Source organism: Haliotis rufescens, unplaced genomic scaffold (assembly GCF_023055435.1).
Source record: "Haliotis rufescens isolate VD_foot unplaced genomic scaffold, xgHalRufe1.0.p SCAF_22, whole genome shotgun sequence".
NCBI classification, from domain to species: domain Eukaryota; kingdom Metazoa; phylum Mollusca; class Gastropoda; order Lepetellida; family Haliotidae; genus Haliotis; species Haliotis rufescens.
In genome coordinates, this window is record NW_025963913.1 from 7,317,216 (window position 1) to 7,344,336 (window position 27,121).

The window sequence follows — 27,121 nt, forward strand, 5'->3', positions numbered from 1 at the left end:
TGTGTATATATTAAAGTTGGTATTTCCACTGCCCAAGAAGCTAACACTATCCAAACCCAACCACAAATAACTAGCCTCCGCAGGATTAAATCAAACAGAAACGGGAAAACCACCCCCACACCTATTGTAATAATAAACTTTAAAAAAACAACTAAACACCCTGAAGCCCCCAAACATATCACTTTCGGCGCTAACCATAACTTAGAGGTCAAACCATACATCAAGCAAGTAAAGCAATGTTCTAATTGCCTACAATATAATCACACCGCTAACCAATGTACCTTAAAAAAAACTCAATGCAAAAACTGTGCCCAAACGGACTGCCCAGGCATATGCACACCCTGGTGCATCCATTGCAAATCCATAAAACAGTCATCACTCTCCAACCAATGCCCCCACAGACTATCACTCTCCCAACAGGCCAACAAACATATAGCCATAAACACGGCCAAAATCCAAACCAAAAAACCCACACCGCAAGCATACAAAGCACTACTACCAACACCACCCCCAAACAACAACACTCACGCACGCAAAACAGTATACCCAGGCTCCGTATGGGACCAAAATCAGCAAGACGCATACATCGCAAACGAAACAAACACCCCACACATCCCACAAACCCACACTCCCACCCTCCCCGCCTCTCACCCCACAATTACCACATCTACACCCGCAAGCAAAACCCAACGCACAAAGACCACCACACAACCAGCACCAATACAAGCCATCACAGCCACAGAGCAACGACACCCCAAAACCTACAGGCACCCCCCTAACATCCAGTCAACAGGGAAACTACAGAAACCATTTAGACTCTTACACCCAAACCCAGCATGCAACCCACCACCGAAGAGAGTGACCAAACTAACTTAACCGAAGAGGACGAGTACACATCCTCAGAGGAAATAAACAATCTAACCTTGTCAGCCCCCAAAACCAACAGCTATAGAAAAAAACTCACCCAAAACGTAGCAAGCAAAAAACTAAACAACTTAGTCCTACTAGCTTACATGTTAAAGCAGTCTAATCCAGAAGCCAGCTCCAAAGCCTTCTTTGGTGTAGCACATAAACTAAAACTCGTCACCACCCCTTTCGACCGTTTCAGCAGCAACCTTAATGACCTACTAAAGTAAATACCTAAACCAAGCCTAAACCAAACATAAATCCACCCAGTTACCCAATGGAAGGCCTAAACATTTTTCAATGGCATGCCAATGGCCTTGCCGGCCATGGTTCTGAACTTTATGCTAAATTCAAAATAGATAAAGGTCCCCATGTAGCCTGTATTCAAGAAACCAAATTCTCACATAAAACTAAATTCAACCTACCAAATTATAACGCAGTAAGAACTGACAGGTCCAAAGCCATCCCAGGCAGAACAGGAGGAGGTCAAATCATCTACGTTAGAGAGGATATTAACTACGAGGAAGTTAAAGTAAACACTCCTAATCTAGAAGCTAATGGAATCCAAGTCACCATCAATAACCAAAAAAAAAAAATCATTAACATCTATCACTCAACACTTAAACCAATTAAAGATACAGACCTAGACATCCTTTACCAATTAGGAAATAAATCAACCATCTTCCTACCTGGGGCATTGCAGATAAACTAGACAACCATGGACAACTAATATCAGAGTGGATCGAAAAAAATGACCTAATACTATTAAACAATAACCAACCAACTAGATACGACAAAATCCACCACACCATGTCGGCTATCGACTTAACAATATATACGCCAGACTTAGCACAAAGTTTGATGTGGGACGTCCACCCAGTACCTCTAGGCAGCGACCACTTTCCCATAAATATAACCCTAGGAAATCTAAAAATACCAAATCAAACCCCTAAACAGGAACCTAAATTTCAGTACAAAAATGCCAACTGGGACAAATTCCAAGAATTATGCAACCAAGCTAATCTAAACGATTTATAAACAAAAGACCCCGAAACATTCTGTCAAAACCTAACTAACTTCATAATCAACGCAGCCAAATCCGCAATCCCCTTCAAATCATCCAACCGAGGAAAACCCACAGTCCCTTGGTGGAATGAGGAAATAGAGCTAACTAGACTAAAACGCAAATCAGCTTTCAACAGAGCTAAACGAGACCCCTCTCATCTCAAAACAGCCCATGAACTTAACCACCAAGTCCAAAACCTAGTTAAAACTGCTAAAACCAAAAACTTGAAAAAATTCTGTGAGGAGCTAAACCACCACACCGACGCTAGGAAGGTGTGGCGCAAAATTCACGCCATCAGAGGCATCAAACGGCACAAAAAAAGCCCCAATATAAAAACTCAACTAACCCCACCCAAAAGGCCAACAACCTAGCCAAACACTTCTCTAAAGTTAGTAGCAACAGTAACTTCAGTAAGAAATTCCAAGATAAACTAAAAAATGAAACCAAATTCTCCAAAGAAAACAGACAAGACAATCTAGAAATAAACCAGCCTTACACCCTAGAAGAACTAAATCACGTACTAAACAATGGCCTAGACCTCACCTCTTACCAAATAATCAAACACTTCCCTACCAAACTACTCCAAACTTGACTTAAACTATACAACCTAGTCTACCTAAACGGACAGGTCCCATCCTCACGGAAGGAAGCTCTAGTAATCCCAATACCTAAACCAAATAAACCAGCAGATCAGGCTAACTCCTATAGGCTCATCTCCCTAACCTCAAATCTCTGCAAAATAATGGAACTTATGACTAAAAATAGGCTACAGCACTACCTAGACCAAAACAAAATCATAAAACCCGACCAAAGCGGCTTCACTCCTGGCCAATCAACTCTCGATAACCTCGCCCGACTAGAACAGGATATAAAAACAGGACAGCTAATCAAGCAATACACCATAGGCATATTCCTCGACTTCTCTAAAGCTTTCGATATGGTATGGCACCACGGGCTAATACAAAAACTGAAATAAATAGGACTAAAAGGCCAAATAATAAACTTCATCCAAGATTTCCTAAACAATCGCAAAATAACCGTGGGTATAGACCATACGCTATCAGACCAGTGTCCCCTAGAAAATGGCACTCCCCAGGGCAGCATCCTCAGCCCAACCCTCTTCAATATAATGATAAACGATCTATTCAAGGGCTTATCCCCTAAACTAAACACTTCAAAATTTGCGGATGACGGAGCCTTATGGATCCGCACTAAAAGCATTAAAATGGCAGAAAACTTAATCCAAAAATCTCTAAATAAAATACAACAATGGGCAGACAAATGGGGCTTCTCCATTAACTCAGATAAATCAACAGGAGTAGTATTCAAACATAAAAACATGAAACCTGCCTACCCAATCCTCCAGCTAAACAACCAAACAATCAAATTCCAAAAACAAACCAAATTCTTAGGACTCATTTTCGATCAACACCTCACCTGGGAGGCTCACGTCCAAAACCTAAAAACTAGATGCAGCAAAAGATACCCTCCTCTCACTCTATACAGCACTAATTAGATCAAAACTAGACTATGGCTGTGCCATATACAATACCCTAAACAACTCTCTATCTAAAAAACTTGACTCAATACAATACCAAGCCCTTAAACTAATTACATGCACCAACATGGCACCTCCTACACCTCACTTCAGGCCCTTACAGGGGAAATGCCACTAAATCTACGCAGGGAACATCTAAGCCTTAATTTCTGGGCCGCATCCCAAACAAACCCTCTCATCCAAAACTTAATTAACCAAAACATTAGCCCAAGAAACCAAGCTCTAGCTCGCAAACACCCCTTACTCACCCCAATATCCCAAAGAATAACTAACTACCTCAATGAACACCAAACTCAAAATCTTAAACAAAACTGCAAAAATCAAATATCTTCACCCCTAAACTCAAAATACCCAAAATAGACACAACGCTAGCTAATCAAATAAATAAACAAACCGAACCAAACATAGCTAAAACCACCACACTTGCATACATACACGAAAATTGGCCAAATTGGTGTCACATATACACTGACGGATCTTCAGACCCGATCTCCAACCACACAGGCTTCGGAGTCCATACCACACAACCAGTTATATCCACACAATCTTACCGACTCCCTAACAACCAATCTATATTCACGACCGAACTTATGGGCATGGCCTCAGCCCTGCATAACCAACAATCTAAAAACAACAATAAAATCCTAATTCTCACCGACTCCCTTAGTGGACTACAAGCCCTCCAAAACAAAAATACCAAAAAACGACTTAAATTAATAAACCAAATACTTAAAAGCTCCAACGACCTAACAAAAGCAGGCAAACAAATAACCTTCTTGTGGATCCCCGCCCACGTAGGAATTTACGGCAACGAAAGCGCCGATAAAGCAGCTAAATTATCTCTCAAAATACCAAAAATAAGCCTAAACCTACCCATCTCAAAATCAGAAATTAAAAGTGTAAACAAACAAAAAATAACCAAAAAATGGCATAATCAATATCAAAACTCAAATAGCCAAATAAAAAAAGTGCTCAGAAAACCACTAGCCAAACCTAAAATCCTACACCCCTCTAAAAAAATTGACAGATTAATTACAAAACTCCAAACAGGACACACGAACCTAAATAACCACCTAAAAAAACTTACAAGACACACCACAGGCAACTGCCCCCACTGCAAACAACCCGAAACCACAGAACACGCACTCATCCACTGCACCCACTACCAAACACACAGAACCACACTACAAACCACCCTCAATCTAAATAAGGTTCCTACTCTAGATGAAATACTAAACCCTCAAAATAAACTAGAAAACTTCAAGGCCCTAGGCATATTCCTAATCAAAACAGACCTAATTAAGCGCATCCAAAAACTAATTAATCTACCAATCCAAAGGGGGCGGTCGGGTAGCCTAGTGGTTAAAGCGTTGGCTCGTCACGCCGAAGACCCGGGTTCGATTCCCGACATGGGTACAATGTGTGAAGCCCATTTCTGGTGTCCCCCGCTGTGATATTGCTGGAATATTGCTAAAAGCGGCGTAAAACCATACTCACTCACTCACTCACCAATCCAAAATCCAATAAACATACAATCACCCACCTCACCCGGCTCCCTTAGTTCCCTCCTCCACCCACCTCGGCATTTATTCCAAATTTAAAAATTCCAAAAATTCAATATAAGCAACCCCTAAAAGCCCCCTCTTGTGTTGCACACACCACTTTCACCCTTCTCGGAATACACTAAATGGTCTGGCCAGGCCCGTGTGCGAAATACGCTGCAGTCGGAAAGCGCACGTTAAATCTTCTATATCAGTCAGTCACTGTCCACGTAGGAATATACGGTAATGAAAACGCCGATAAAGCAGCTAAACTATCCCTCAAAATCCCAGAAATAAGCTTAAACTTGCCCATCTCAAAATCAGAAATTAAAAGTGTAAACAAGCAAAAAACCCCCCAAAAATGGCATAACCTATATGTAAACTCAAATAGCCAAATCAAAAAAGTACTCAGCAAACCACTAACCAAACCAAATTTCTCCATCCATCAAAAAAAATCAACAGAGTAATCACTAAACTCCAAACAGGACACACCAACCTAAATAACCACCTAAAAAAAATAAAAAAACACTACAGGTAACTGCCCACACTGCAAACAACTAGAAACCCCAGAACACGCACTCATCCACTGCACACACTACCTTACCCATCAAACCGCATTACAAACCACCCTCAATCTAAACAAGGCTCTCACTCTAGAAGCAATACTAAACCCACAAAATAAATTAGAAAACTTCAAGGCCTTAGGCCTATTCTTAATCAAAGCGGAACTAATAAAATGCATCTAAAAACAAAATAATCTACCAAATCAAAATCACATAAACAAACAAACATCCACCATACCCAGCTCCCTTAGTTCTCCTCCCCAACCCCATCGGCATCTATTCCAAATCTCAAAATTCCCAAATTCTATATAAGCAACCCCTAAAGCCCCCTCTTGGGCTGCACACACCACTTTCGCCCCTTTCGGAAACACATTAAATGGCCTGGCCGGGCCCGTGTGCGAAATACGCATCAGTCGTTAAAATCTCCAAAGTAAGTAAGTTAGTACTGTCCACTGTCCGGTGTGCGACCTACGCTTGCAGTTGGAAAGCCCCCCCCCCCCTCTTTTGCATGGCATATTTCAAAATTCCAAATTTTTTCTCCAAATTAAGTAAACAACCCTAAAAGCCCCACCTAGGTTGCCTCACCTATTCACACATACCCTTTTCAACAAAACACTAAATGTCCGTGGGCGAAATACGCATATGTTGGAAACACGGAAAGCGCAAGTTAAATTCCCAATGTAATTAAGTAACGATCCAAAGTGTGCAGTTAGGCTGGCTTATTGTTGATGTCATTTTGGAGACATAAATGCAAAGTTTCATTAATGCGAACAAAGACCCGTTGCATTTTTCGTATTAAATTCACGCTCATGTAAATTTCAAGATTTACAGTAGTTTTTTACGACTTTCATCCTGGTCATAATATTATTGTTTTATCTATGGACTCATAATATAACTAAACTTGTGACCGAAATTGAACAATCAACTAGTACATAAATCCTGTTGTCTACATTCTTGACTATGGTACCACATATATTACTTCATTTACCATGTTGACCACCACCCAGTGTTATTGACAGGACAAGATGACTTTCAAGACAAAGGAAATATCTGCCCATTTCTAGTGCATCTGAAGTATTGTCAAACATGTGACTTGTGGCACTGACACTGACACCATTGGTGTTCAGCTGCTGTCAGCTTTATGGGGGAAATGTGGTAGGGTGACCCCATCAACCTGCTTGGTGTACTGTCAACTCCAGAGAGAACAACATCTCCATGGGCCCTCAGTACAAGTTCATGACATCCTGGAGATGGCCAAGTTGATAAAGTCATGGGCTTGCCAAAGCCCAGGGTTTCATTTCTCCATGCATGATGGGCTGGTGTGCTGTGACATGGCTGGAATATTGTTAAACCACTCCCTCATTCTGACGGTCTTGAAATCTTGAAGATTTAGTTAATAATATAAAGGATAATAACTTATAAAATAAGTATAAATTATTCTCATCTGTAGTTATTTGTTTTTAATCTGGACTGGTGACATAAAAACTTGATTAGCAATTTATTTGACTTGACAGTGCATCTGTCTGGCTTGAAATTGTCCCAAACTGAAACACTCATAGATATATTTCAAATGGGAAATCTAACCTTGATCTTTAGCATGGGCACACATTTCAACCATTGTGCTTGTCACAAGACAAGAGGTGAGAGAACTTTAACAATGAAGCAGAGTATTGGAAATTCATACAGATATAGGCAATAGGTGCACCAGATGATGGACTTGGACCCTGCTTCGCTGCATAGAGCTGGACTGTCACATGTGTGTACCCTGGCAACAGGACAGCGCTGGGAGCTCAGATAACCCCAACAAGAGCTTATAAGCTGCTGGCTTTGTACTGCACTTGATATTTCAAGGATTAATTTGTAGAACAAAGTTAATGATGTGCATTATGCAGGTTGCTTGGGGCACATATATACCAAGCACACTGTAGGCACGCTCTTTCCTGTATTGTTAATGGGTATTTACTTACTTTTATCAGGATTTGAGTCTCCGTATCTGACTTTGGGGTTAAGTCAATTCAGGGTATGTAACAGTTTATAGCCTATGCAGTCTCCTGGAAATCTGAGTGAATGGTGTCACAAATCTTCTCCCTGCTTCTGAAGACAGATGGATAAAGATCCAATGTGAAAGCTATTTTGATTGGCCTTGAATATATTTAAAATTCACACTGTTTAACCTTTTGTTAATGCTGATGTATCGTGAAATTCAGTCATATCAGTTCAATGGGACAGGAAAGTGTGATATCATACACAACTAAGACTTTCATTCTGAAGAAATGATGTCAGGTGACAGCTTCGGGCTAGTAGACCAGAATGTTTGACACAGACAGGAAACCTATTATTATTAATTTGGTGCTGTCAGATCGTAATAAGACAATAACCAGAAGATGGCAGCATGAACATTCTGCACAGCCATGTGTCCTTAGAGAAGAGCTTAATATTATTCATTCAAATACATGGTTTCCAATGTTATTTGGAGCTGATGTCCCTCTGAGGATCACTGCCTAAGTCATGCATAAGGTTTAGGTAGGATTTACAACAAACAGCTTAAACCAAGTGTCCAATACCTGATAATGGGATTGAGAACTGTATTCTGTATTGTTGTGGCACTGCTGATGAGTCCTATCTCTTGAAGCAACTCAAGGATAGACATTTAATAGAGTTTATAATGCTACACTGGGGCTCTGGCTTTTGGCATCATCTGCATATTGTGAACACCGATAAGATTGGTTTGGACCAGACTATGGATGGTCATACACAAAAGGCTGCTGAAGTTCACAAGGTCAGCTGGGGGTCAGTATTGAGCAAATAATACATGTTACTTAAAATCTACCTGTGAGAAGTTGAAGTCTACTTGTCTTGACATTTATGGGCCCAATATGGTTTTGCGCAGGGGTCCGGAAACCGTCATATGCGCCGGACATGTCCGATTGGGAATCTCAAATGTCCGTTTTAAAATATTGCTTACCGGACATTTTAAAAAGTATTGTCCGGACATTGTTAAATTTTGACCGGACATGATCAACAGTTAGGACTGAGCAGTTTCTGTCTGCAGTTGCAACACAATGAAGATTAACTACACTGACAAGCTTTGTTTGTTTTGATTGCTGAAAATACATCGTACCTACATGATAGTCCAATCGGTCAATCACTGTAATAGGCAATAAACTGAGTTGACACTGATTAATCGAGGATTAATTACTGAGAACATCTTGTTAATTTGAGTGAAAGGTGTTTACAACTGTACATTAATACCTTGCATCATCGATGTACCTCATCATCCTCACAATGCTACGATACGTAACCTCAGACAAGAAGCGAAAGCGTGACGACAGCCAGTCGACCGATGCAGATCAGTCGAGCGGATCTGCCAAACCCTCAAAGTCTGGACGATCATTTTGTAAGTCGTGGCTAACGACTTTCACTTGGTTGACATACAATGAGGATTTGCAGATTTTATTGTTTTCAGTAGCTAGTCGTATATTGAATCTTGATTGACCGCCATTTTGCTTTCTCGGACGATCGATATCCAATTTTTTTATGGTCAATAATTAAGTACAGATGAAAAAAGTATTCAAATAACTATTGCTATCAACGATATTTTAGTATTTGTGATTAAATTATCTGTCTTGTTTTTAAGAAAATCTTTAGTTTAAAAAAAACTTTTCCCGTCAGGTCACGTGATAACCAAATATGGGATAATAGTCTTGATCCAAATGTTACAACGCGTACACTTGAGCAGACTCATGAATATGACTCATGAATATTAATTAGACCGTTCACTACATTAACAGACCGTTATTATAACAGAAACAAACGTATGTTTTCCATGTAAATCTAAAATGATATTATTTGTTATTAATTGTCCGGTGAATTAAACAATTTAAATTGAAACAATTCATAATTCATCATATTATGAATACTTAAACTTGTAATGTGTGTGAAAAGTCGTACTAAAATACGCTATTTGAAGGGGGCGTGGCCTAAATGCAAATGTCCGATTGGGATTTTAAATTTTCCGGACCCCTGGTTTTGCGTATATGTTGCTATTTGTGTCCATCTGTGTTATACTTTGGTTTGGAGTCAAGTCAGTAATATTTTCAACATATGGCACACTTTTAATATCAATGAGAGAAATTTGTCCAACCACTCCGAGGTTCTCACAGGCTCCAAAAGTACTTAAATTTGGATCTGCTTCAGAAGATAGATTCTAACTCTCAACATTTCCCAGCATAGATACATGCTCATTTAGATTTCCTTCACAAGAATATTGGTCTAGTTCAGTGATCACCCAAAAAAATGCATAATGCCAATGTGTATTTCTAATGTATGCCAACATTCAGCTAGCCAATTAGAGCATGATTATCAATGGAGCTAAGTTTCATGATTCATCTGTTGTTTCCAGCATGCTAATGAGCATGCTTGTATATGATACTGAGCTTCATTTGTTTTTATGATCTCAACTGATAGGACTTGTCCAGGAATCCTGCTTCCCACATGCATTATGAGTTGATGACACTGCCCTGATGACTTGTGTGCTGAAAGGTAGGGGCTTGACTTACAATCATGTGCATGACCATCTCAACCTTTTCATTTGAGGCGAAGGTGATCAAATTGTTTGTCATGCGATAAAGCTCAGGAGATTCACACCCTTTTCCCTATCAGTTACAAAGGAACCCAACAGTTGTGTTCTGACTTTACAGGGAAGAACACCTTTTTATCCTGCCAAGGCTTACCCAAGTCTGACACTTGTATGATATCTGTGTTTTTTCGTTTCTCTGACATTGTGGACATTTCTGAGGTTGTTCAGAAAACAGGATTGTGCTGAATTATATTGAAATAATTTGCATTTAAGTTTCAAGATCTAGAGAATCCTACCTGAGTGTTTTACATCAAATGTATTAACACGAGTAGTTGAAAGTTTAAAACCCTCAAGTCCTGTCTAAACACTGTCAGTTTAAGACACAGGTTCTCCTTGACTTACATGGACTTTTACATGAAAGGTCCAGCATTGTTCAGCCTCTCTTCAGGTTACTGGTATTCCCAGGTGTCTGTTTGTCTGGTTGTTTATCTGACTAAAAGACATTTGTCAGGCTGGTGTACATTTACCAGGATTAGTAAGTAATATTGATGTGTATTTCTTCAGCCTGTCTGGTGTACACAAGCTGTGATTTCTGTGAACGAGTCATGTGAATGTCATATTGTCGGGCATGAAGTAATGGCGCTGTGTGATGAATATGTTTACAGGGCAACTGTCTCCTTGTGTAAGTGAGATTTAAATATGAATTGTTTGATGGGTTTGTGTCCATGTCATAGCGTATGTATTGATTGTCATATAAGAGGATTTTGGAGTTAAGCTGACTGGGGGGAGGGCTCAGATCTTCTCCCTGCTTCCCCCACTGTGTCCAGGCATATGAGGCAGTCCTGCTGCAGGCAACCACACCACTGACAATCTCAGCCCAGGATGTTCAGGATAAAGGGACTTCCAGATTAATAAACAACTGTCAGCAGTCCTTACTACAATGTTAGAATTACACTTAAGGACATGGAAAAGGTTCGGCCCAGATATTGGAGGACCAGCAAGTAAAGAACAGGGAAGACTTTAGTAGCCTCATAGGAGAAGCCCGGATAAGCTGGGAAAGCTCTTGGTGACTAAACAGTATTATACCGAAGGACATAAGAAAGCAACAATGTCAAGTATACTGGAAAGCTTTTTGGACAACGATGCTCTGGCCTAGAAGTACCTCATCGTTTAACTAAGAATTACATCTCCCAAGTCCAACTTTATCTGCAATTGGCACCTGCTTCCTTCAAATGAAACAGATGGATGAAATTTCTACAAATATTCTTTCCTTATTGGAAATGCACCAAGTTATTATATTGTTCACAAGTTTTTACGATCAATAGAAAGATCTTATTTCCTTACATTGTGGTTGCCAAACATATTCCTCAGCATTAAATGTGTCATGCATATGCCTTTGAGGTACAGAGATGTTATAGAACTCCATACAAAGCTAGTCATGAGATAGCCGGGAAAAGAATGTTTTGTAAGTTGTTTTCTTATAGCAATATTTCTGTGTATTTTTGTGTATCATGGAAAGAAGGAAATATTCCTGTATGAATGGAGCAGTATAGTTATAAAGACTAGTCATGCTTTTTACAAAAAAATCAAGTGGCAAAATATTCTCAAGTAGATGCCACTTCACATTATAATAAAACATTATACAGTCATGCCCCGCTTATACGGACTTCAGATATCCGGAAACTCGGTTCCCAGATGATTTTCATTCAAAACAAAATAATTACTATATAAATTTACCCATATATACGGAAATTCAGTTTCCTGAACCGGATGGTCATTTTCATACACAAAACACTGAAATGCACACAAAATTGTCTCACTTACCCGGACAATACACTTCTGCTGGTGGTAATCCTTTGATTCGTGAGAAGTCAATTAACCAAGTGACACTGAGTTACATTTGAGACGAGCTTGTTTATTGTACTTGTATATTGTACGTATATTTTATTGTACATGTTTATTGTACATAGTGTATCATGTAGGAAATTTCAAGGGGAGGCTGCTAGTGCAGACAAGGACGCTGTTGTGAGAGGAAGGGAAGATCTTCGAAAAGAACTGCAAGAATACGAGGAGCAAGACATTTTTAACATTGATGAAACTGGGTTGTTTTTTAAGTTGGGACCAAATCAGACACTTGCGTCCAAGCCTGTTAGTGGTACGAAACGATCCAAGGACCGTGTTAGTGTGGCTCTTTGTGCGAATGCAGACGGTTCTTCGTTTGCTCTGTCATATGTCATGAGTTGCATAATTGAAAGGAAATTAAAGTAACTCTTCCAGTAAGAAGCTGGTTTCAGTTACACGGAAATTTGTTTATACGGACGAATTGTGAAATGACGCAAGTGTCCGTATAAACGAGGCACGACTGTATATGCATATTCATGATGTCTGAAGCCTGACCCAATTATTAGTGAAATTCAACAATCCGGAACAGCACTAAAACTTCCTCTGGCCCATGCCATGTGTGCACGGAGAGAGTCTTTCTGTATATATCTGTTGATGTACAGTGAAGCCTCTTTCAGTGGTAGAAATTGGCACTAGTCCTGTAGTCCTTACCAAACTGCCCAATAGTTAAGGTATCATAAGGACTAGTAGAAATTTGCCAAAAAAAATTGGTTTTGCTATATGTTATCATTGTAAGGACTAGTGGACTAAAAATGTTAGTTTCTACCGCTGCTCTTTACTTACATCAAGTACTTATAAATAAGGGAGCATCTGAAACTACTGATCTGTCCATTGTTGGACATGAATGGAATGAGAACAGTAGACAATAATACATGCATTCTTTCCATACTGTTAAGATATGTAATCTCAAGAAATACAGAAAGGTAACATAACATTTGAGTAAACATGGTAAATGTCTGGCAGGCTGGTTTGTTTCCGACCACCTTAGCGGGACTTAATGACTTTAATTGATAAAGACAAGAAAATGGGTTTGTCAAATCATCTTGTTTATATATACATGGACCACCTAGACAAGTGCATCAATACGGTTTTCTTAGAAACCTGAATCTTTGATATCATTTATCAATGATTGTGTTCAATGACAGTTGAGCACTATCCCTGAGGTGTTTGTGTTAGACTACTGCAGTAAGAGGTTTCAAGACACTGGATGTTGTTGCTTGTATTGATTTCAGATTTTTTGTGTATGTGGCAACCAAGACACCATGTTGATGTAGCAAGTGTAAATGGGTATGTTGGATGAGGTGGTTGGGGTAGGCTTGATCAGAATGTCTTTTGTAACCTGCCTTGCCAGCATGTGTTGCAGTGTGCCCTGTCTGCAGCATCTGTCTCAATGTGCCCTGTCTGCAGCATGTGTCTCTGTGTGCCCTGTCTGCAGCATGTGTCTCTATGTGCCCTGTCTGCAGCATGTGTCTCTGTGTGCCCTGTCTGAAGCATGTGTCTCTGTGTGCCCTGTCTGAAGCATGTGTCTCTATGTGCCCTGTCTGCAGCATGTGTCTCTGTGTGCCCTGTCTGAAGCATGTGTCTCTATGTTCCCTGTCTGAAGTATGTGTCTCTGTGTGCCCTGTCTGCAGCATGTGTCTCTATGTGCCCTGTCTGAAGCATGTGTCTCTATGTTCCCTGTCTGAAGCATGTGTCTCTGTGTGCCCTGTCTGCAGCATGTGTCTCTATGTACCCTGTCTGCAGCATGTGTCTCTATGTACCCTGTCTGAAGTATGTGTCTCTGTGTGCCCTGTCTGCAGCATGTGTCTCTATGTGCCCTGTCTGCAGCATGTGTCTCTATGTACCCTGTCTGAAGTATGTGTCTCTGTGTGCCCTGTCTGCAGCATGTGTCTCTATGTGCCCTGTCTGCAGCATGTGTCTCTATGTGCCCTGTCTGCAGCATTCGTCTCTGTGTGCCCTGTCTGAAGTATGTGTCTCTATGTGCCCTGTCTGAAGTATGTGTCTCTGTGTGCCCTGTCTGCAGCATGTGTCTCTGTGTGCCCTGTCTGCAGCATGTGTCTCTATGTGCCCTGTCTGCAGCATGTGTCTCTATGTGCCCTGTTGGCAGCATGTGTCTCTATGTGCCCTGTCTGCAGCATGTGTCTCAATGTGCCCTGTCTGCTACAGTGTATACATTGTTTTGTGGCCGAGCATCCTGTGTGAACAACTTGTACTTCTACAGCCTACTGACCACATCGTGTTTGTGACAAATAGGAGACAAGGACCTTGATCTGTTCCACTACACTGGGCAGGGTTCTCATTGTTGCACTTCAAGCAGTAAACAAAGATGGAAATGAATAAAATCATGATCATGATCATCAATTTGTCCAAGAAAATGATTGATTTGATAGTTTTAATGATCAGCTCTAATAGCAGCCTTGTCATGATGTGGTTTGCATCAACATCTCTTCATCTACCAGAATGATGCACTAGATCTTATAAAACATACCCAGGGAATCCAGGTTCTTGCAAAGTTATGGTCTCTTGCATACATATGCTATACAAGCTTCTTGAATAATCTTCTTGTTGCAGATTTGATGAATGATGCATCCTGACCCCACCTCAGCTCTCATCCTGACACCTCCTCCACCCACCACAGCTCTGATCCTGACCCCACCTCAGCTCTGATCCTGACCCCACCTCCCCCACCTCAGCTCTCGTCCTGACCCCACCTCCCCCACCCAAGTTCTGATCCTGACCCCACCTCAGCTCTGATCCTGACCCAACCTCAGCTCTCATCCTTACCCCACCTCAGCTCTGATCCTGACCCCACCTCCCCCACCTCAGCTCTGATCCTGACCCACCTCAGCTCTGATCCTGACCCACTTCCCCCACCTCAGCTCACCTCAGTTCTGATACCGACCAAACTCCCCGCCTCAGCTCTGATCCCGACCCACCTTCCCCACCTCAGCTCTAATCCCGACCCCACCTCCCCCACCTCAGCTCTGATCCTGACCCCACCTCCCCCCACCTCAGGTCTGATCCTGACCCCACAGATCTCATGCTGACCCCACATCCACTTACCCTACCATTTTACCTACCATGGATCTGATCCTGACCCTCCTCCCCCTCCCCCTCCCCCTCCCCCCTTCCCCCTCCCCTCTTCCCCCTTTCCCCTTGGCCACCTTCAGCCTCAATACTCCTGACAATTAAGAGTGTACCATGACTTCTGCTTCTTGAGGAGTGTTGTTATTCCTTTAAGAGACCACTACATTGTGTTTATTATGGGCAGTTTAATGTCTTGACATTTTTATTAGTCTGACTGAAATGGCAAGGAGAAATGTGTTTTGACATGACTTTGTACCAGCTCATAAGTCCATATGCATGCTGCAGTGATTTTCTCCTATGTTCAAGCTATGAATGCAACATTTTAAACTTTATCTAACATCAGAATTAAATTAGTTTCCAAGGAAATGCCAACTTAAGTGAATATGTTATCAATATTATTCCCTTAAGGTATTGAATTGATGGTTGAAATTTAGTTCTGGTGACCAACAAAAACTGGCCGGCTCAGAGTCAGTATACGTATAGGTTAGACCACCAGGACCCAGTGTCTAATCATTGAAATGGTTTAATCAACCATTTCAACGATTAGACACTGGGGTCCTCGTGGTCTAACATACTTAAACCATGTCCAACATTTATGGCACCTAAAATGCTTAAAAAACATTGTTTTGTTAATGGTATTTTGAAAGATATTTAGGAACTGTATGCTCAACTGTGAGAACACTGTGAGTCGGCCCTGCGTGAAGCATGTGAATTGTGTTCCCCAAGCCTTTCGCACTTTGCTGATTTGGGTTATGAAATGCATGTCCTGGGGCAAGTATACCATTCATTTTGGACCAACTCGAGCACATTTATCAATCAACTAAATATTACTTGGCCATGTTGATGGGCCTATTATGATCAAATATAGCCCTGATCAAGATACTAGTAATTTCTTTTTGTTTCTTTGAACGAAAAGCTAGAAAATCACAAGTACTGTACACATACCAGAATGCATAGAGAAACATACTGGATAAAAGTTGCATAAAACACATTTCACAGTTCATAAAGGGATAAGCACTTGGTACTGATGTGAGTAAATAAGTAAATATTTAGTTGTTAATTTCATACCCTTTCTCACATGTCGCCGTGGCAGAAGACTGCATTTGTTAGCCTTCTGTGCGAACTTTGCGGGTTCGAATCCCGCTGGCGACAAATGTTTTTCATGAAATTGTTCTATCATCAAGACAAATGTAATGGGGAAAAAGAATTTCCATCATTGCCAAGTGGTGTTTAACTAACACTTCAGTTAGTTAGACCACAGTCAATGACAAAGGAGCCATGGTTTAATTTGTCTTAGTGTGGTATTCATGTTAAACTGCGGCATGGTATCTCCGTGAACTAGCACCATAAATCGGCATTAGTCTGAACTAGTACAAGCAGCCACACACACACACATCTGCATGCACGTCACTATATAAGTGTAATAATGTTGAACGCGGCATTAAACCCCATTTAACCTCACCTCACCAATGGCTGAACAAACCATCTAAGTGTAACACAAACACAATCTGCTAGTCTGGTAATTTGCAAATAGGTACAGGTTCTTTATGACGCTAAGAAAATGCACTGTAGTCATGGCAACCAACCACTTGTGCTGACAAAGTGTCAACCACACATAAATGACACAATAATGCCAGTGAAAACTCTGCAAGTGGATGCCATGACTAGTTTGTACAGAATGGCTTCACATCATTCATGCACAGTACCAGCTGAAACACTGGATATTGTTTCCGTATGTGGCGCATAAGAGTGGTCCAGCCCGTTATCAGGTGATATGTTCATATTTCCATGTTGTCTGTCATTTCCTCGGATAGTGTTTCACCATGCAATGAGCAACATATAATCAGAGCGATGCACACTGCTGTACGAGGAACATCATAATACATGCTAAATGTCAATTACTTTGCATTGCATGTAGGATAGCTCATTAGGGGGAATTATCTCTTCAGTGGTCTTCAATACTTTACAGACTTGTTTGGGGGGACATTGTGCTTACAGGCATCATGAAATTTTGATAATGCTAATATGTTTACTTCATCATTTCACAAAGAAATGGCAGGCAGAAAAGGGTTACCAATTGTCTGCCTGTCCTGTAAGGGGGAGTGAAGCTCTTCTCAGCTGTTACTTACTGTCTGTCAGCCCAGTCAGGGGAAAGGGCTGGGGCTCTGCCAGGATGTGCTCCACCCAGCTCTTCCATGTCTCAGCCTGGCTGTCCTATACTCTCTGTACAGGAGCTCCAGTGGTGGTTCTGCATGGCTGCCACTAATGGGGCCTGCAGACTCAGTCAAGCATCATCCGTGTCACTGCCAGTTGTCACTGCCTCCCCAGAGGAGTTGAAGGCAGGTCAGTGGTTTCAGCACTACTGACAGTCACATCAGCATCAATACAACATGGGCATTTGAGGAAAAGTGATACATTTGGTCACTACACAGTCTCTATTCACATCGTAAGTTCACTGAAAGGTAAGACAGAGATTATTGAAAAGCCTGGCAGTTGTGTTGGGAGCTGTGTTTTCGGAAGGGTTGTGATTCTGTCTTCTACTGAAGTTATTGGAACAGTTTAGAAATAACTCCACAACTGAGTATCTAAAAATGAAAACCATCCCAGATACCAATGGAACAACTGAGAATGGTGCTAATGGCCATGCCAATGGAGAGGCTAAGCTGAATGGGAAGGTAAGGTGGTGACATGGCATTGTACACCAGTTGAGAAGTTCTGTCACTACATCAGTGTAGGACAGTGTCATCCGAGTCTTCCTACATGAAGGGGGCATGTTCAGTCATTAATCTATGGTGCTTCATGTACATCAGGGCTGCTTTGTGTGTGACTCCTACATGACACACCAAGGGGGCATGTTCAGTCATTAATCTGTGGTGCTTCATGTACATCAGGGCTGCTTAGTGTGTGACCCTGGCTTCCTACATGACACACCAAGGGGGCATGTTCAGTCATTAATCTATGGTGCTTCATGTACATCAGGGCTGCTTTGTGTGTGACACTGGCTTCCTACATGACACACCAAGGGGGCATGTTCAGTCATTAATCTGTGGTGCTTCATGTACATCAGGGCTGCTTTGTGTGTGACACTGGCTTCCTACATGACACACCAAGGGGGCATGTTCAGTCATTAATCTGTGGTGCTTCATGTACATCAGGGCTGCTTTGTGTGTGACACTGGCTTCCTACATGACACACCAAGGGGGCATGTTCAGTCATTAATCTATGGTGCTTCATGTACATCAGGGCTGCTTTGTGTGTGACACTGGCTTCCTACATGACACACCAAGGGGGCATGTTCAGTCATTAATTTGTAGTGCTTCATGTACATCAGGGCTGCTTTGTGTGTGACACTGGACTCCTACATGACACACCAAGGGGGCATGTTCAGTCATTAATCTGTGGTGCTTCATGTACATCAGGGCTGCTTTGTGTGTGACACTGGCTTCCTACATGACACACCAAGGGGGCATGTTCAGTCATTAATCTGTGGTGCTTCATGTACATCAGGGCTGCTTTGTGTGTGACACTGGACTCCTACATGACACACCAAGGGGGCATGTTCAGTCATTAATCTGTGGTGCTTCATGTACATCAGGGCTGCTTTGTGTGTGACACTGGCTTCCTACATGACACACCAAGGGGGCATGTTCAGTCATTAATCTGTGGTGCTTCATGTACATCAGGGCTGCTTTGTGTGTGACACTGGCTTCCTACATGACACACCAAGGGGGCATGTTCAGTCATTAATCTGTGGTGCTTCATGTACATCAGGGCTGCTTTGTGTGTGACACTGGCTTCCTACATGACACACCAAGGGGGCATGTTCAGTCATTAATCTGTGGTGCTTCATGTACATCAGGGCTGCTTTGTGTGTGACACTGGCTTCCTACATGACACACCAAGGGGGCATGTTCAGTCATTAATCTATGGTGCTTCATGTACATCAGGGCTGCTTTGTGTGTGACACTGGCTTCCTACATGACACACCAAGGGGGCATGTTCAGTCATTAATTTGTAGTGCTTCATGTACATCAGGGCTGCTTTGTGTGTGACACTGGACTCCTACATGACACACCAAGGGGGCATGTTCAGTCATTAATCTGTGGTGCTTCATGTACATCAGGGCTGCTTTGTGTGTGACACTGGCTTCCTACATGACACACCAAGGGGGCATGTTCAGTCATTAATCTGTGGTGCTTCATGTACATCAGGGCTGCTTTGTGTGTGACACTGGACTCCTACATGACACACCAAGGGGGCATGTTCAGTCATTAATCTGTGGTGCTTCATGTACATCAGGGCTGCTTTGTGTGTGACACTGGCTTCCTACATGACACACCAAGGGGGCATGTTCAGTCATTAATCTGTGGTGCTTCATGTACATCAGGGCTGCTTTGTGTGTGACACTGGCTTCCTACATGACACACCAAGGGGGCATGTTCAGTCATTAATCTATGGTGCTTCATGTACATCAGGGCTGCTTTGTGTGTGACACTGGCTTCCTACATGACACACCAAGGGGGCATGTTCAGTCATTAATCTATGGTGCTTCATGTACATCAGGGCTGCTTTGTGTGTGACACTGGCTTCCTACATGACACACCAAGGGGGCATGTTCAGTCATTAATCTATGGTGCTTCATGTACATCAGGGCTGCTTTGTGTGTGACACTGGACTCCTACATGACACACCAAGGGGGCATGTTCAGTCATTAATCTATGGTGCTTCATGTACATCAGGGCTGCTTTGTGTGTGACCCTGGCTTCCTACATGACACACCAAGGGGGCATGTTCAGTCATTAATCTATGGTGCTTCATGTACATCAGGGCTGCTTTGTGTGTGACACTGGACTCCTACATGACACACCAAGGGGGCATGTTCAGTCATTAATCTATGGTGCTTCATGTACATCAGGGCTGCCATGTGTGTGACAATGGCTTCCTACATGACACACCAAGGGGGCATGTTCAGTCATTAATCTGTGGTGCTTCATGTACATCAGGGCTGCTTTGTGTGTGACACTGGCTTCCTACATGACACACCAAGGGGGCATGTTCAGTCATTAATCTGTGGTGCTTCATGTACATCAGGGCTGCTTTGTGTGTGACACTGGCTTCCTGCATGACACACCAAGGGGGCATGTTCAGTCATTAATCTATGGTGCTTCATGTACATCAGGGCTACTTTGTGTGTGACACTGGCTTCCTACATGACACACCAAGGGGGCATGTTCAGTCATTAATCTGTGGTGCTTCATGTACATCAGGGCTGCTTTGTGTGTGACACTGGACTCCTACATGACACACCAAGGGAGCATGTTCAGTCATTAATCTATGGTGCTTCATGTACATCAGGGCTGCTTTGTGTGTGACACTGGCTTCCTACATGACACACCAGAGTGCATGTTCAGTCATTAATCTATGGTGCTTCATGTACATCAGGGCTGCTTTGTGTGTGACACTGGACTCCTACATGACACACCAAGGGGGCATGTTCAGTCATTAATCTGTGGTGCTTCATGTACATCAGGGCTGCCATGTGTGTGACAATGGCTTCCTACATGACACACCAAGGGGGCATGTTCAGTCATTAATCTATGGTGCTTCATGTACATCAGGGCTGCCATGTGTGTGACAATGGCTTCTCAGAGATGCATTTATTGGTCATTTTAACATGACTTCTACACCACTATGTACAGCCAACTTTTTTATTTGCATGGCAGTTCCATCATTTTTCTTGCAATACTGTTGGTGACATTAAACTTCCTGTACTGCATGGCAACATCTTCTTATGTTCTTACCTCAAAACCTGTTACACCACTGAAGGTCTCATCAAATGTTAGTGGATTTAACAATTTCACATGTTTTCTCAGTGCAGTCTATTAGCCTGCATGAACTACTAGTTGAACTTTTTAACCTGTATATTTTTTTCTGTACTTAGGCTTTGTCAGTGGAATTCCTCCCAGAGAAAGATTATATACACTTGAGGGTACTGTTTGTGGGGGAAATACTTTGGCTGGAGAGAATGATATTATTGTAAGAGTTCTCTCCCTTTCACCTTGTACAAAGTGAAAGGCCCCAAAATGTGCACCATTGACATCTCAACTGCCCTTGGCAGTGGCTCATGGAGTTACAGGAATGGTTGTAACTCCTGAGGTGTCAATGTTTTGTATAGAATGTTGGTGAATTGTGATGTATTTAGGACTCACATTTTGATGCTGTTGAATTATCTCCTTAGTTGTTAGCTATGGTCAGTGTGGCTGTTGTCTCCTGCAAGTCCTGTTCCACTGTAATTTTAGTTGTGTCATGTTTTCTGTCATGGAGAAAAAATATGCGCATGATGAGTGTTGATTAGTGTAAGTCTTCTATTATTATATTTAAATCATAAAGACACCTTGACCTACTCACACAGAACAGCCTTTGTTCCAAACAATCTTAGGCACTTACAATAAACTTAATCACCAATGTTCCACTTGCACATGATTGTAAGATGGCTTGGATTTAGGATCACAATCTCAGCTGAGATGGTCCAGTGGTAGAGATAAGGTAATCTTGAGCTTGACTCATGTCAGTGTCTAAAAGCACATTCTTGGCTGTGTATGCAAACAGTGGAATCTATGAGGATACCTACACAATCACACCTTGTGTCATTTATAAAATGGTCCAAAATAATTGAAAAACTTACATTGCTTTCAACTTTCCCTCACTGTTACCAAAACAACTGCTTCCACCATTTGAATTAATACAGCCGTGATTTCGGGAAATATATGGTTCTAAATTTAGTATAATTTATCATAACATGTTTTTTTTCTTTTGTCTGTTAAAATAACATGGATATCCTGTACTTTTATCTTATGAAATCATATGTTATGACAGTCTTCACAAAATACAGAAAGGCTGTGAAGAAGTGGTTGCAGTTGTATGGTGAGCCAGTGGATACAACCGACCCTCTGCATAAACATATGATCTCTCTTGTGTCTTATTTATTGCTGTCAACAGCATTGCAGCATATTCAGTGGAATAAATCTATGATGTTAATCTCAGCAGTTAAACCTTTTTTCAGAAAGAAATTGGTCAATTTATATTTACTTGGTATCTTCTATAATTTAGGCAATCTAGTTTGTTGTTTTTGAACAAAAGAGAACAAAATATAATTAATTACCTTTGCTAGATATAAAGGAATATAACATACATTTGAGTATAATGTCTGTTCCTTGTTAAATGAATAATATAAAGGGAAACCACTCCCAACTAAAGTGTGTACTAAGATTAAGTACCCCTGAGGTATCAAAAAGGTCACGGTCACACACTGTGGCTTGCAGTCACTATCCTTCCCAAATTTTCAAATATGTATGTTGTTTCACATTTCTTTCAGTAAGCCTTGGCTATTAACTCAATAATTGTGTGGTTCACTATCGCTAAGTTTTGATTGAAACATACAATAATCTTAGTCTGTAGTCCCTTGGGCACGCCATAAACCTATGATTGTGGGTGCGAAGCCCGGTTCACCCCGATTATGTTTCTACTTTTGTCAGCACCATACCCGTGCAAGTGGGTTTCACCGAGGTGGTAAACATCTCAGACCTGCATCACTTCGGGCTTTACTCCCACATTAAGCTGACACACCATGATATAACTGGAATACTAATAAAAGCGGTGTTAAACCAAACTCAGTCACTCATAGCCTGTAAGGATTGATGTACAACAAATTTAGCTGTAAATTGTTTGTTTTGTGCATAGATTAAAATGATTTTTTTATGATCTGTTTTCTTAAAGTATTTGATTTCTTTTTCAGGAAATTAAATACAACTTAACGCCAAACAGACCACGCATCCACAGCCGGTCTGTGTCCCAGTCATCCACGGATAGCTACAGCTCAGGTGAGCATCTAGTTTAATACATGTACCATGCTCAGGTGAGCATCTAGTCTATTACATGTACCATGCTCAGGTGAGCAGCTAGTTTAATACATGTACCATGCTCAGGTGAGCATCTAGTCTAATACATGTACCATGCTCAGGTGAGCAGCTAGTCTAATACATGTACCATGCTCAGGTGAGCAGCTAGTCTAATACATGTACCATGCTCAGGTGAGCATCTAGTCTAATACATGTACCATGCTCAGGTGAGCATCTAGTCTAATACATGTACCATGCTCAGGTGAGCATCTAGTCTAATACATGTACCATGCTCAGGTGAGCAGCTAGTCTAATACATGTACCATGCTCAGGTGAGCATCTAGTCTAATACATGTACCATGCTCAGGTGAGCAGCTAGTTTAATACATGTACCATGCTCAGGTGAGCATCTAGTCTAATACATGTACCATGCTCAGGTGAGCATCTAGTCTAATACATGTACCATGCTCAGGTGAGCATCTAGTCTAATACATGTACCATGCTCAGGTGAGCAGCTAGTTTAATACATGTACCATGCTCAGGTGAGAGGCTAGTCTAATACATGTACCATGCTCAGGTGAGCAGCTAGTCTAATACATGTACCATGCTCAGGTGAGAGGCTAGTCTAATACATGTACCATGCTCAGGTGAGAGGCTAGTTTAATACATGTACCATGCTCAGGTGAGAGGCTAGTCTAATACATGTACCATGCTCAGGTGAGCAGCTAGTCTAATACATGTACCATGCTCAGGTGAGCAGCTAGTTTAATACATGTACCATGCTCAGGTGAGCATCTAGTCTATTACATGTACCATGCTCAGGTGAGCAGCTAGTTTAATACATGTACCATGCTCAGGTGAGCAGCTAGTCTAATACATGTACCATGCTCAGGTGAGCAGCTAGTTTAATACATGTACCATGCTCAGGTGAGCAGCTAGTCTAATACATGTACCATGCTCAGGTGAGCAGCTAGTTTAATACATGTACCATGCTCAGGTGAGCAGCTAGTCTAATACATGTACCATGCTCAGGTGAGCAGCTAGTCTAATACATGTACCATGCTCAGGTGAGCATCTAGTCTAATACATGTACCATGCTCAGGTGAGCATCTAGTCTAATACATGTACCATGCTCAGGTGAGCAGCTAGTCTAATACATGTACCATGCTCAGGTGAGCATCTAGTCTAATACATGTACCATGCTCAGGTGAGCAGCTAGTCTAATACATGTACCATGCTCAGGTGAGCAGCTAGTTTAATACATGTACCATGCTCAGGTGAGCAGCTAGTTTAATACATGTACCATGCTCACCTGAGCAGCTAGTCTAATACATGTACCATGCTCAGGTGAGCAGCTAGTTTAATACATGTACCATGCTCAGGTGAGCATCTAGTCTAATACATGTACCATGCTCAGGTGAGCATGTAGTCTAATACATGTACCATGCTCAGGTGAGCATCTAGTCTAATACATGTACCATGCTCAGGTGAGCAGCTAGTCTAATACTAGACCATGCTCAGGTGAGCAGCTAGTCTAATACATGTACCATGCTCAGGTGAGCATCTAGTCTAATACATGTACCATGCTCAGGTGAGCAGCTAGTCTAATACATGTACCATGCTCAGGTGAGCATCTAGTCTAATACATGTACCATGCTCACCTGAGCAGCTAGTCTAATACATGTACCATGCTCAGGTGAGCAGCTAGTCTAACACATGTACCATGCTCAGGTGAGCAGCTAGTCTAAAAAATATAGACACACAGAATGGTGGATGTTGGAAAAGCATGAGGAATATAGTCGGGGCCAGGATCTAATCAGCTTAGTAATGTTAAAGAATTGGTATAAAAGAGATGGTATTGGAGACATTTTTAGCTTAAAATCAGAGATACCATATTCGACGTAATAAACTCCCCGTTCTTATAAGCACCTACGGTGATATTTACTTATATATTGGCAAGTGAACAATCCCAATAAGCGCCACTTCCGATTGATCTATGTACACAAAACATAGTTATATGTGTATACTAATGCACTCATTTGTTATATGCATCTTTAATTATGGGCAATTAAATTCTGGAAAAATATATCTCATATGTATAATATACACAGACTTTAGTATCATTTCAGGTTGTCAGTATATGACTGTCATGATCCGCTATATAAAAATAAAAAGAATAGAATATCAACAAATTCATATTGAATCACGCAAGTTAACCCTTTTGTTACACTATTTAAGTGTTCATTATATGTCTGGACTTACATTTGTAATCTATTATATTAATTTTAATAAAAATTACATTCAATAATGTTTACATAATAATTTCGGTGAAATAGTGTCCCTACGATACTTACAACTTCACCCGGTTCCATAAAGCTTGCTTTACCACATACCAACTCCTATTTATTAATGCAACAATGATCTTATTTTCTTCTGTTTCATTTTTTAATGAATCTACACATTAAGATAAAAATGTGTCACAGTCAACTATCAATGAGAAAATATCTCAAAACGTGAAAAACGATTTCCAATTGCGTAGTCTTCATTTGTTTACATCACATGCTGTCATCGAAGGCATAGGGAGAGGTAGCGGTATGATCACTTTGATGCATAAATATATATTGTCGTGCACCTCACAGTCGCAGTTGAAGTGGCAAATAATTGTGCAAAACAATATGTAAAGCATCAGTCTGTTCTGATTTCAAAGTTGTTTAAAAACAAGAGAAAAGTCCAGTCATGTCACATGGAAATTAGCGCGTGGCAGTGGTGTTAAGCGAAGTTATGTTACTTATGAAACTAGATGTACTTTAAGGATATTTGCATACATTGTCTTTGGAATTAATCTCAGGTAGGGGGTTGTAGTATTTTCATTCAAATGCTGGATATATAAATTGTTGAACCGGTGACCTGTCATGACCAGCACAAAAGCCGACATAACAAACACGTTTTGACAAAAAATATTCAAGTTAATTTTACAAATTGGTAGCTAAAACAAAGAAGTAGTAATAAACATTAAATATATCCTCATTATTACCGAAAAATAAAGGTAAGTTATATAAGGTAATATTTGAAAATCACAAACACAAAGCAGATGTCTATTGTAAATTTTTAACTTTTCCTGCTGATTACCAGTACTTCCTGTTTGGAATGATGGTCGTAGACCTTTATTTTTACTCATCGTTGATGTGGAGTTGCATTATCACAAATACATAGATATGTAAATTAATATGTGCAAGCATGCAGGTAGTATTATTTGTAAGAGACTTCTAAAATGCTGAGAGCGATCATTTTCTGCGTTCGCCAAACCACAAAATTTACAATCTTTCAATTCTGTAAAAAAAAATTATTAAAATTATATTCTAATAAGCAACCCTATTTCTAATTTTGAGAGCGCCCTGGATGCTTATTATATCGAAAACAGTAACTTATACTAAGCATTGATAGACAGTGAACCTGTGGGTATATTTAATGGATACTAGTGCAAGGGAGGTAACTCCAGCAATTGTAAGACCATATATATAACAGATTCAGAAAGATCACTGTTTTTGAAATATTTAGTGGTGTTTCTAATAAAATCTGTTACTGTGTAATTAGATTATGGAGAGATCAATTACTAAGATTCAACAGTAGTCAATTGGTGAAATGCACACAATGCCAGGCATATGCATGCATCAAGTCAGTCAGTGATCAAAGGGATGTAACTCTTGAAGTTTTATTGGTGTTACTTGTCAGAACACGCTGACAGACACAATATTTATTTGATTGGGATTTCTTACCCTGAGTGATATATGCATATGGATTTTAGAAGTGAAAGCCTGTATACAGTGTGTTGTGCCATGGACGTGCAGTGTATATATATGTGAGTATACACACCAATGTTTATTTCCAGGGAATTCTCTTGTCACTTTCAGTGCTACATCAATGATTGACATGTTTTATGTTTACGATTACTTTGTAGTTACTATTATTGCCTTTCATTACTTTTCATTACTTTTCATAGCTATTGTTATGAATTTGATTA

The 27,121-nt window shown here is 41.0% G+C and overlaps 1 protein-coding gene and 1 long non-coding RNA gene across 4 annotated transcripts in view; one reads left to right on the forward strand and one right to left on the reverse strand.

Moving 5' to 3' along the window:
- The window catches only part of LOC124117094, a 60,825-nt gene that overhangs the window by 24,365 nt on the left and 9,339 nt on the right, over positions 1–27,121 (reverse strand). Inside the window, exons 2-3 of one of the 2 annotated variants that reach the window (XR_006858225.2) lie at positions 21,412–21,515; positions 17,332–17,657 (exon numbers count right to left, since the gene is read on the reverse strand). This is a non-coding gene — a long non-coding RNA (uncharacterized LOC124117094). The remainder of the gene's footprint in view (positions 1–17,331; positions 17,658–21,411; positions 21,516–27,121) is intronic. The other variant, XR_006858226.1, reaches the window with a different exon arrangement.
- LOC124117092 (adenosylhomocysteinase-like 1) overlaps positions 1–27,121 on the forward strand; it is a 121,659-nt gene that overhangs the window by 7,975 nt on the left and 86,563 nt on the right. Inside the window, exons 1-2 of one of the 2 annotated variants that reach the window (XM_046478809.2) lie at positions 17,686–17,877; positions 22,998–23,082. In XM_046478809.2, coding sequence (XP_046334765.1) covers positions 17,794–17,877; positions 22,998–23,082 — 169 coding nt within the window. In that variant the 5' untranslated portion in view covers positions 17,686–17,793. Of the gene's footprint in view, positions 1–17,685; positions 17,878–22,997; positions 23,083–27,121 lie in introns of those variants that run through there. The other variant, XM_046478810.2, reaches the window with a different exon arrangement.